The 12535-nt window shown below is 37.8% G+C and overlaps 1 protein-coding gene across 1 annotated transcript in view; it reads right to left on the bottom strand.

Moving 5' to 3' along the window:
- Nucleotides 1-829: 829 nt before the first annotated feature.
- The window catches only part of sin3ab (SIN3 transcription regulator family member Ab), a 31603-nt gene continuing 19897 nt past the window's right edge, over nucleotides 830-12535 (bottom strand). The window contains exons 17-21 of the mRNA XM_058781782.1: nucleotides 12277-12450; nucleotides 10076-10168; nucleotides 5232-5326; nucleotides 3165-3366; nucleotides 830-2334 (exon numbers count right to left, since the gene is read on the bottom strand). Of these exons, the coding sequence (XP_058637765.1) occupies nucleotides 2113-2334; nucleotides 3165-3366; nucleotides 5232-5326; nucleotides 10076-10168; nucleotides 12277-12450 (786 nt within the window). The 3' untranslated portion in view covers nucleotides 830-2112. The remainder of the gene's footprint in view (nucleotides 2335-3164; nucleotides 3367-5231; nucleotides 5327-10075; nucleotides 10169-12276; nucleotides 12451-12535) is intronic.

Here is a 12535-nt window from a genome sequence, read left to right as displayed (position 1 = left end):
CTTAAAACAACGGTTTTCTATTTTTATACATTTTAAAATGCAATTTATTCCTGTAGTGGCAAAACTGAATTTTAAGCAGCCATTATGCAAAAAAGATAAATATCTGTACGTGTTGTAAAAGAATCAACAGGGTCAAAAGAAAGTGTTGGCATTCTTCTCTCCATCTGTGAGTAAAAGCCGTCATCCGTCTCCATTTTATGCTCTGTGAGTTATGGACTTGGAGAGCCTTTTAATGACCCATTTCTCCAGGGACTGCTTAACAATAATATGGGGCCAAATCCTAATTAAATAATGAGCCATATCGAACCAACACCTTTTTTTCTTCTGGTGAGTTAAATGTCACTGTACACTTTTATTACTCTTTGGTGTTTAAACGCTCTTGCCTTTTTTGGGCAAAAAACTAGAAAAATTTGTTCATAGAATAAAAAAAAAAATATTTCTTAAAAAAAAAAAAAAAGGTACACAAACTATTTAAACTGTAAAGACTGTTAAAAGAGTTAATTGCATTTCCTAATAAAAAATGGTAGAGAATTAGTGTAAGAACTTCAGCGTTGCAAATTAATAACTGCATGCCTCAATGTGATCATGAGAGTTTGACTAATGTTTTACGTTAACTCTATAGTCACATTTGAGTGTAAAACATTACACTACGCCCCAGGAGAATGTCCAAACACTCCCTCTGCTGCCAGTGTGGAAAAACTACACAGTGGGTTTCAGCGCACATGAATTATGCATTCTCAGTATTCAGAGTACATGAGCGCAATTCAGTGAGAAAACACGCATGCATTATTGATCCTTATAGTTCCAGGCAGCTCGACACACAGCAGGGTAATCTACTACAATTCTGTTTTATTTCAATCTTTAAAACAATAATGAATAATATAAAAGGGCTGTACATGAGAACATAGAAACATGCTGTCATTGCCTTCTTTAAATATGTTTTACATATTTGTCAGCATAAACCAAAGCCTTAAAGCACATACAAATGTGCCCCAAGTTACATTTCCAGACTTCTCGGTACAAGAGGGCAAAATGGGACCAAACAGGATTGTTTCTAAGTTCTACTCAGAACACAGGCAGTGATATCACAAATTTGAATACAAGTTCAGATAGGGGCCAAATATAGCGTCATGAAAAACCATCCTATTCAACATCTCAGGTTCTGGACAAACTTGAAGCTGTCGAAAATGAACATTTTCATGACTACATAACGAGAGGAGACAGACTGACCAGACAAAACACTTTAAACAAGTACTCCCTTTGGTAAGAATAGTCATAAAGTGTTTTCTTAAACCTCCCAGCATTAGCCTCCTCCACTAAGCTGATAAGGAAGCCTAAGAACTGAACTACGTAACAGTGAAGGTTGTCAGAATATAAACAGTCTGGCATATATACATCGTATTTACATTACAAGAGCTTTTGTGACTGTACTCATTCTGGTGTTCCTGATTGACACATTGTGGCTGGTATCTGGTATCTTAGATGTCTATTAATTAACGGTAATGCCTTCATTAATGGTGCTGTAATTAACCTGTGAAAAGAGACCTTGATTACATTTCATGTATATTGCGAACAATACACTTGGGAAATTCACATCATCAGTCCTGGTTTAGCTGCATAGCCCCAAACATGGAGGCTTTTTTAAAAACCGATTCGAGATTTTCTCTCATTTTCTGAACGTGTGGTTGTAGTGAACCACAAAAGACATATTGCTAATAACCTACTATTCACCTCGAAGAGATGAAAAAAAAAAAAAAAAAACGATATACAAATGGGCATGAACTTGACCTGTATTTGTAAACCATCCTTTTCACAAAAAGACCAATTCTTATTGTCTTGAAAATCGAATAAAAGTCTGACTAGAGCTGCAGCATTTGCAAGAAGTGTTTTCTTGCCCTCATGATTGAAGGTCACTAACCAACTGAGTATAAAGTCCAGTGGGGGGAAAAAAGACTCCAATCTAAAAATTTAAAAAGGTAAAAATAAAAAAAAAGTGAGCAATCTTCAGAGAACTGAATGGCGGTCAGATTTTAATTTCAGTGCTACTTCAGTCATCGTAAAAACAACATAAAATGGAGGGAAAAGCCCTCCCTTCTCTTGAAAACTTGAGCTTTACAACGTAGTGCTGTAGGTAACTTTGTATTTGTTGATATTCTGGAAGTGGACGATCTTGGGCTCACGGATGGTCCTGCAGGGCAGTAGCTCCTCCTGGCCCTCTCCCATCAGCCACTTGTGAGTGGTGGCTGCCATGTCGCTGGTCACATGCTCTTTCCGCCACCTGTCTAGCCACGACTGAAAGCGCTGATGCAGACGAGTGCTCACTCGCTGGTGTGACTGAAAATCATCAAGATAAACAGAAAATCAATCAATTGTGAAGCATCTTGATCTCAAAACATATTCCTCTATCACAGTGGTGACGTATTATTTAGTAAGTTAATAAGTGGGGTAAATAATTTTTATTAAAATGCTAATACATGCAAAAAAAAAAAAAAAAAAAAAAGATGCAAGCTGAAATCACACTTTCCCCTTAAAAAAAAAAAATATTGTTACTGATGAGAAGTAGAATCATGAATATTCTGGTTCACAAAATTAATTGTGGATTGTTAATAATAAAAAATTTATTCTGTCATCATTTACTCACCCTCTTCTATGGCTTACATTCTTCAGTGGAGCATAAAATGATATTTTGAAGAATATTGGCAACCAAACATTTCCAATTGCCATTTGGTATTTTGTCCATACGAGGAAAGTCAATGGGGACCAAAACGGTTTTATTACAAGTATTCTTCAAACTATCTTACTTTCTACTGTGGAACATAAAAGATCATGTTTTGAAAAATATTGGTAATAAAAAAAAATTTAATTTACAATTTATCAATATTCTTCAAAATATCTTAAGTTTCTTCAATAGAAATTACAGGTCATACAGGTTTGGAATGACTTGAGTATGAATAAATACTGAAATAATTTTCATTTTTGTGTGGACTATCCCTTCAATATATCAACACTCCTGGGTTTCTGTTCATAAAAAATAATTATTTAATTTAAACCATAATAATTACAGTAGAAATATCAGTAGAGGGTGGGGCTTCAAATATTGTGTCGGACAACAGGTGGCTCTTGAATCAAAACGTTTGAGAACCATTGATCTATCGTCTATATACCTGATGCGCTCTCAGCTGTGCAGTGCGTCGGTACATGTAGTCCTCCGACTTGAAGACGTACACCATCTTGTAGGAGTTGAGCTTAAACATGCACTCCATTTTTGAGTCCTCGCCACCCTCCGAGGATTTCTTGGCTGTTTCTTTGGCCTCTCTCACTTGCATCTCCTGACCTCTCTGGCACTTCCTGATTCGCCTTAGGTTCCTTCAAAAGAAAAAATGCACATTGTTTAATTTCCAAAAAACCTAAATCTTTCTTAAATTTTGTACAAATGCTATCAAACATGTTAAGGCTCAGCATCTGACAGCCTAAGGAGAGGAACATCCTAATCAAAAAGAAAAATTATGCACCAATGCAACTGTCTACAGTGCACCTGGGTCTCAACAGATATGATAAATTATCAACAAAATTTATAATCTCCACTGAAAACTCATATCCATGGCAAAACCGTATTGATCAAGTGCCAAATCAAGGTACTGGATGGAAAAAAAACAACAAAAAAAACAAAAAAAACAAAAACAAAGATGTAATTTCCCTGCTTCAATTAAAGACTAAAATTAGAAGTGTACTTACCAAAGGTTACAGATGTGAATGGGCATAGAAACCATGACTCTTATTTTGAATTCAGGACTTCACTTAAAGAAACTAGCCAATCGTCACAAAAAAAAGAAACCAGGTAGGGAATAAGGTTAAATGGCCAGGATATGGGTTGACATTGTGCATTATGCATTGCATGACCATGCACTAGAAGTGTTTGTTGCATTAATTTTCTAAACAAAAACAGTGGTGCAAATGTCAGCTACTCAACCTCACACTGCACATAAACAGAAATGAATCAATCCAAAAATAAATCATAATTTGACTGTCAGTTTGTGGATGAACATGGAGACATCAAGAGCATCTCTCCAGCACTGCACATAAAACATGCATTACGAAAACTGAAAGAACAAGCAAATCAATCATCCTCCCATGCTAGAGCTCAAACGTCAGTTGGAAAGAAATACACGCACATTTGAGGATAAAATTCAGACCAGAGTTTTATTGACAAGCCCCTCTCTGAAATACAGCCGTCAGACCGCGGTGAGTTTAAGTTCAAGTTCGAGTCATAACACCACTTTGTAAACTGACATCCCCAATCAAACTCAAGAGAGAGTCAGCAATGGGAGGACACATTGTCTCTGAGATCTCAGCGTACAAGGTCTACTCACTCAAATCTTACAGACTATAAAAACATTTATACACAATCATGAAATCAAGTCACATACAGAAATGTATCTGTGAATAGAATTACACAAACAGACCACAGCACACTTTATGTGAGAAAGCAAAGAAGTTTTCTGAAACCCAAAAGTGGGCTACTTTAAAAAGATTATGAAAATCTATTCAAAAGAAAGTACAGATCTGAACAAAGCACTCTGCTTTTTTTTTTTTTTTTTTTTTCATTTTTCTTCTTTTTTTTTTTGAAAACAGGCTCATCTTATCTAAATGCACAGTCTTCAGCCTCTTTAGAAAGTTGCCCTTCCAAAGGACATGGTGACTCAACCGAACCCTGTTAAGAGCAGGCATATAAAAACATCCTCCATATTCTTAGATGAAAAACAAATATTAAAAATGAAATGAAATTTCCACCTCATTAAACGTGTTATAAGTCTCAACCGCGATTTTTCCCTAAAATAAAAAAAAATAAAAAATGGTGCACATAATTTTAGATAACACCTCTGCACACATTCCCCACAAACACACCATACTAACAGTTTATAAATAAGCGTAAAAGAACCAATATGCCTGTACTGTGGCCACATCTGAGCAAAGATAAACAGCCTAACAATGAGTTTTCATTAAATAAATTCTCAATAAAGTGCAAATGCAAGCAAGCAGAGAGCTTGTGTGTTTGGGTAGAAATAAAAAACAGGTGATTACAAACAGGCAGCACTTGTACAGTGTGACTCCCAGACATTTCCAAAGACTACCGAAAGCATTCCTGGGATGTTCCTGTCTTGAGCTGATGCTTCATGGGAAGTTTAAAGGACTCACGGCTCTAAAGATGGGTGTACTTGGCTGAGCCTCACCTGGGTAGAAACACAGGCTTCTGGGAGAGGTGCTCTCGCAGCTCTGGAGAGGCCGAGCTGGTGTTCAGATATCGCTCCACGTAGTCGGGCCAGCGCTGAAACACACAGGCAGACATTCAAGGTTACTTTTACAGAATTAAGAGTCACTGTTAATAGCATTACTGTCTGGAACTACTGAATACATGAATATCACCTTCAGGATATGCTCTGCATGGCAGTTTAATGTGTTGTTTTATATGAATCTCATATATAATGCAGAAGCGCTGTTCGTGTATTTTACCTCTTGAAAAATGGTCTCTTTTTGGAGCACAAGACCAAAATCGACAGTCAAATGTAAAATGAGCAGAATAAAGAACAGAATTAAATTATAGTACTGCAGAAAGAGCAAATAAATCATGAAGTAGAAATGTCTTCATAATTTGCATAAAATATTTTTGTTATTGTTTAATTCATTAGGTTAACAACAATAGCAAAAATAATAAAACATTAAATATTATTAAAAAAATATATACTAAACACACAATAATAGGCCAGAATAGGTGTTTATAATTACCGTACTTTACATATTTGAAAAAGCAACATAAATTGCAGAAACTAAAAATTGGTTCAACAAAAGTCACCAATTTGTTTTTTGGTTTTTTTACAATACAATTTTTACAATCAAGTCAAACGTCTTTTTTCAACAACATGTACAGATAAATCAAATGTTACACAGTGCTACTTTGGCTGAGAGCACACACACACAATTGTTTTTTTCTGGTGGTTGAGAGACTGCACCTTTGCCTTCCAGTGGTGCTACTGACTGATGGGCTTCAGAATATAGAGAAGTCCTGAGGAACTGTGGGAGCTGAAGCAGAAGCGGATGTACTTTGACAACATATTTCTGCAGGACCCACAACCAGTGTCCCCTAGAATACTGTGGCATCCATAATGGATTTCATGTAGAACTTCACAGCATCCAATCCATAAAGGTCCACTGTCTGTAGGCTTTATGGAAGGATCAGTATTTCCCACATATTCCTCCATTCATCAAACAGCACCTTGCTGTTTCTGATCCAGCAGATATTGCCGCAGGGAATGTTCCTTGGCAATATGTTCAGCTGTTCGGGACACACTTATCCTGCATGCCAAACAGTGCCACAAGCCCGAATCAATTTATGAAGGAAGTCCCTGAAGAGTGAAGAACTGGTGTAAGAGTCGTCAACAAAAAGCTTGTAGTCAGTGTCCAACAATTTTTCATCCACAAGGGCTGTAACAGAGTAATAACTCAAAATGGACTGTTCTCAAAGATATGTTCCTTTCAAAATCCCAAGCACAAATAGAGTCTGCCAGGACAAATGTTTTTTGTTCGCTTTTGTGTTTTTTTTTTCAGATGCTGGTTGAAGTACAGCTCTCGACCATTTATTCATCAACAGCAATGATCTGTAAAGCACAAAGTCGTCTTGCAGGCATCCCTACATTCCTCATGGAGTCCATCTTCAGAATACTGATATATAGACCATAACAAAACCAGACAGGAATTTTGTGCAGGACATGATTTGTGCTATAAGAGACCTACATTAAACTTCAACTGAAGACAAATCACACTACTGTCCCGCCACCAGACTTTAACAGGAATTGTCGGTGGGGGGAGTGATTAACCAGCGCTCTTCTCCACCTTCAATACCACGACTGAGGTGAGACCTTGAGCAAGGCACCAAACCCCCAACTGCTCCCCAGACGCCGCAGCATTGGCTGCACACTACTCCGGGTGTGTGTGTGTTCTCACTACTGTATGTGTGCACTTGGATGGGTTAAAGGTGCCATAGAATGGAAAACTGTATTTACCTTGGCATAATTGAATAATAAGAGTTCTGTACATGACATACCGTGCGCCTCAAACACCATTGTTTTCTCCTCCTTATGTAAATCTCGTGAATAAAAAAAGACCACTGAAAAATAGGTGAATCAGAACATACAGTAACACCGACTGTGACATAACAGTCGGGATCACTAATAGTTACGTGCCCAACATTTGCATATACCTGCCCATGTTCTAGGCCAGCCGCCAGCCGAACCATCAGAAGTTCTGCAGGTATTGTGAAGAAACAAGCGAGGACAACAGTGAAAATGGCAGATCATGGAAATAAATGTTATGTTCCAGGCTGTGCAGGGGATGTGAAGTGCAGGGATGGGTTGGTGTCTGTATTCAGAAAGGCACGGAAAGTAAATTATGCGTTCTAATAAAATAACGCGAGCCACTAAAGGGACATGGTTAGCTCCTTGCTAGCTGTAGCCTGTTACAGTACAGTACATAAGATTTCACTTACCACATAAACAGAGTAAGGAGAGATGATCGAGGATGATGGCGAATGATTTACAGATCCTGAGCACCACTGACAAGCATCTGATCTTGTAAAATGTGTGGTAAGTACTGCCGCTACATAGTATAAATAGAGTTCGTGTGATCGCGAATCTCAAAAGCGAAAGTAAAAAGCGATCGTGCATTCGAAAGCAGTTTCAGTGCCCATCATATTAATAGCGGCTCCCTAATGCCCGCATTTTATTTACAGAATAATTACCTGATGATATAACCGCGAGAGAAAGTATTGAAATATTTTCCTCCCTGTGTTTCCTTCCTGCTGTGAGCTACTGAAATGAGCCGCACTGTGAAACAGCCAATCAGCGCAGAGCTCAACATTAATATTCATGACCCTTCCAAATAAGCCAATAATAGACCATTTCATTCTAGGGAGAAATCCTAAGGTTGTAAATGCACATGTATAACCGTTTCTGGAGAATTTTTGCCCTTACCTAAGCCACATACCTTCTATGTAGATATCAGAGAACAATTTAAAATATCGTATCAATGCATTCTATGGCACCTTTAAATGCAGAGCACAAATTCCGAGTATGGGTCACCATACTTGGCCACACATCACTTCACTTACAATAGTCTGTTGAGTATAGGCATGGGACGATAACCGGCTTCAAGGTATACCGCAGTTTGGAAGATTCACGGTTTCAAAACCACTCAAATTTCCCGTTCCTGCAGTATGCGCTGTTTTTTACGTGTCATGGAAAGTGCAGGACTCCCTCAGTTGTGAGCAGTGAAGAGAGGAGGAGTCACAGGACCCCTCCTCCTCAGGCTGGTGCGAGCGGTCAGTGAGAGTAACCTGTGTGTAGGATGATGGCCGAAGGAGGTGAATCCCTGGAACTTTTCCCCCCGTCGAAAAACACGAAGTCTGCCGTATGGGAATCTATTTAAAGATTCTAATATCTATCTAATTAAATTTAGCTGGTATCACGTCTATAATTTTAAGCCTCCTACCATTGTTTACATCTGTTCAAAATCTCATCATTTCAAAAAAACTGCTGGCTCTCAGGTGTCTTTGCCACTGTTTGGAGAGACCGTGTGTGTGTGTGTGTGTGTGTGTGTGTGTGTGTGTGTGAGACACACTCGCGTGTTCTCCTTATGTGTATGTGCATACATCTTTGTACCTCACCGCTCATAACTTGGACCGAAAGATGAATGTGTAGAAAGTGAGCATATCTCCAAAAACCTTGTTGAGCTGCAGGCTTAATGATTGCATTTTTTTTTTAACAGAAATTATGTTTTGATTTATGTTTTTGATTATTGAGCTGTAGGTTTAGGTTAATTGACTGCATTTTTTTTTTTTTCCCATTTAGAAAGATTTTTTTATTTGTTTAAACAACATTTATTTATGTTCTGATTATTGTTGAGCTGCAGGTTTAGGCTCACTTAAGTGACTGCACTTAATTTAATTAACAAGAATTCAATTATTTATTTTAATAATTTAGCCTTACATGTTCCAAAATGTTCTATACGTTTCTTAAAAATAAAATATATTGTGTTCAGTGGAAAAATTTTGTTGTTTTTTACCCAGACATTTAAAAATAACATATTTTAGAGCTGTAATCGCAATACCGTGATATTTTTATCTAAGGTTATCATACCGTCAGAATCCCATACCATGCTTAGTTGAGTAGAACTGGCTCAATGCAAAGTCTTGCCGTGGCACATAATTTCTTTCTGATATTTGGGCCATTTAGACATTAGTGTGTTCCCAGCTGTTCTTACAGGTCAGAAACATCTGGTGGCTTAATATCTGGTTCATGAACATTGTCACCTCTCTTCTGAGGTACTACAGGAAAGAGCAATAAGGAAACTACACCATTTTCTTCATTTCCCCTCAACAAGTCTTGCAGTAGCAGGTGGCACAGATGTAGCAGATGTTGTTGGATACAGCGATGCAGCAGAATGACAAAATCTGTTCCTCTGAAGGATGGATCTCAGCCTTCAAGAAACGAGTCAGCAGAAGGCCTATTGCACAGCACAGAAAGTAGCGCAATGGAATAGCGCAAGTACTAAATTTGCAGAGACAGCTATAATGAAGTTAGCATAACTGGGCTGTGCATTGCAGGTGGGTTTAATGATTCTGGTTTTGATGTCATACTCTATGTGGCCCATGCCGCTCCCAGAAAAAAGTAGGATTAGCACTAACATCCTGATTTTAAACCAGTTTTCAGACTTTGAGCTTTAAAACAACATACTTGGTTTGTCAAAATCAACTGAAGACAATCACACTACTGTCCCGCCACCAACAGTCTCAGCCTTGGATTGAAACCGGATGCGTCCTTGCATTTCACAGTGCTATTTTTTGTAATTGTTGGTCTACGCGTAGATGAACAATTTTCACTGTTATGCAGCATTCTGACACTGTGAGTGGGTTCTTGGGCTGAATAAGCCCAAAGTCAAAAGTTGCCGCATCACTTCGCCAGCAGTGCAGGTTGGATTAAAAGGTTAACACTCAAGAATTTTTAGCCAAGTTTCAGGCATGTACCTCAGTATCCACAGGTCCATCCGAGTTCTCCTCCTCTGTGTCCAACAGCTCCACAGCCAGCTGCACAGTCCCTTTAGACTTCTGGAACAATAACTGCAAAGAAAATAACAAAAAAAAAAGTCCTGTTTAAATATGCATGGGTAGCAGACCCATACTCTAAAACTATCTGTAGACTGCATTTTACTAACTATAATACTTATACATTCAGCTCCTATGGTCTCATATAAATAGAGAGACTAAATGGAATCTGAACAACATTTTCATTTGTAAAAAATAGTTAAGGAGTCATGATAGGTATACAATCTAAGCTGTACATTTTCCCTTACAAATTCACAGGATTTAACCTAAAATGTTGAGAAAAAAAAAGACACTAGATACGTTATCTATCTACACAGATGAAACTGTGGTTAAACAAAGCAGTTAAATAAAGAGAAGGAGGTGAAAAGAGTTAGCAGATAACAGCGTGACATTGAAAAATGTGGTCATTAAAACAAAAAGCAGTGATTTTAGCCGATTAAGCCACTTTGACCGATAGCTTGATGGATGGTCAATTGGTTTGCTTGAAAAACCAACAGAAAAGTCTTATCAGCATTTCCTATACAACCATCCTTTACTGTGACTTCAACTTTGTAACTGTGAACGCAATTGTAGTACAAAAAAAAGCACATTATTTCTTTTAACACACCATAATATCTCCTCTACACTACTGATAAAGCTCTAATCCTTTTTACTTTTCTCAAAAGTGACAGCCTAAAAATGTAAGTCCAAAAGTAAACTTCAGTTTTGATGTGAACACTTGGCATATGCATACACCTGAACACGTATACACAAGTATATTGAATCCAAGCTGCCAAAATGACTCGTTTTCTGCTTCCAGGTTATTATTACATAATTGAGATGAAAACATCAGCACAAGACTATCTGCACAAACAGATCAACGCCTACTACTTCATCATTGCCTATTAAGCCCCACCCACTCATTTGTTATACAGACAGAAGAAATACTACAACAGGATCACTGGACTAAAAATAACATTACCTTCCAAAGAACCCTAATATTAGGAAAACAGCTTTTTATTGTAAATGTATGTAAATGTCTCCAAACAGAATTGTTTGCAATTTGACAAGCTTTGCAAACAGATTTTTATTGAAAGATATTTGACAGGAATGGCACAATATATACATAACCATGTTATACCACTGATACTACTTCAACACTTTTTTGTAAACTGCTTTCCATAAGGGAATGTGTAAAACTTCAAGGCCAAAGTATGCTTCAGTTTTGACACAAATGTTTAGTGTATCCATACAAACAAATGTGAAACCTCAAAGCATACTGACTAAATATTATAGTTTAATGCACACTATAAAGTATTGTCCTTGTCTAATGTCTGCGCTATTTATCTCCTGAAGTTATAAACATGTCTTTGTACTCATTTAAACTAGAACTCTTAACACCCTCATACTAGTACTCGTCAACAAAGACATCCATTGCTGTTGCCGCCGTCTCTAGTACTTCTAGTACCCTCTAGTTGTTGTTCTGTGTCCGCCATCTTTTTTTGGACTTGAAACAGTGGTCTAGGCCAGCGTTGCCACCTTGTGAAAAAAAAAAAACTCAAGGCGCATACACTCTGTACACTCCGTTTGTACAGGTAAGGAAAATCAGGCTACGTGTGTACAACACTATGTTGATGACGATATTGATCTAGAATATGCATAAAAACTACAGTAAACTTTCAGCTTTAAATGTACATCTTTAGTAGTTTTATCCATACCATACCTATTCTATTATAAAGAGAGAAGTACACAGTTGCCGAATCTGAAATCGAATACTTCCCCACTATAGTATGTGGAAAACCAGTACGCCAAGATAGCAATGTATCCAAATTTAGGGTATTTGAAAAACAGTAGGTGTAAAGTGCACATATGACCTTCTACTTCCAGTGAAAATTTTGATGGAAACTTTACTATCCCACAAGGCCATGAGAGAGATTATGAATGGCAGTGAAGCAACACTAGTAAGTCACGTGACAGTAACATGGCAGATGTATTATGTCCAAATTTCATATTCATACTATATAGAACCTTAGTTTTTAAATGGTCGCAAAGCAAGTTCAAATTCAAATGTAGTACCTACTCAGTCAGTATGCGATTTCAGAAGTAGCAAGTGTGTCTTGGGAAATTAAAAGAGATAGCCGTACCTTAAAACAGTTCTCGTCGGACATCAGCTGCTCAGCTTTGCGCTGGTAGGCTGATTCGGCACTTCCTCTAGAAGCTTGGGTGGACAGGGACCCACCGGTGGCTTTGTTGGCAAACTCGCTAAGGTAAAGATCAGTCACTTGCACACAGATCTCATCGCTTACTATATGCTGCAGCTGTGGGAAAGAAAAAAAGAAAAGAAAGATCAAATTGTAAGAAGAGTTTCCGAAACACTGAATATGCTCGCTGAATCTAATAAAA

The sequence above is a fragment of the Onychostoma macrolepis genome, chromosome 07, assembly GCF_012432095.1.
Source record: "Onychostoma macrolepis isolate SWU-2019 chromosome 07, ASM1243209v1, whole genome shotgun sequence".
Taxonomy (NCBI): Eukaryota; Metazoa; Chordata; class Actinopteri; order Cypriniformes; family Cyprinidae; genus Onychostoma; species Onychostoma macrolepis.
Note: the sequence above shows the minus strand (reverse complement) of the source record. Positions and strands in the feature narration are given on the sequence as shown.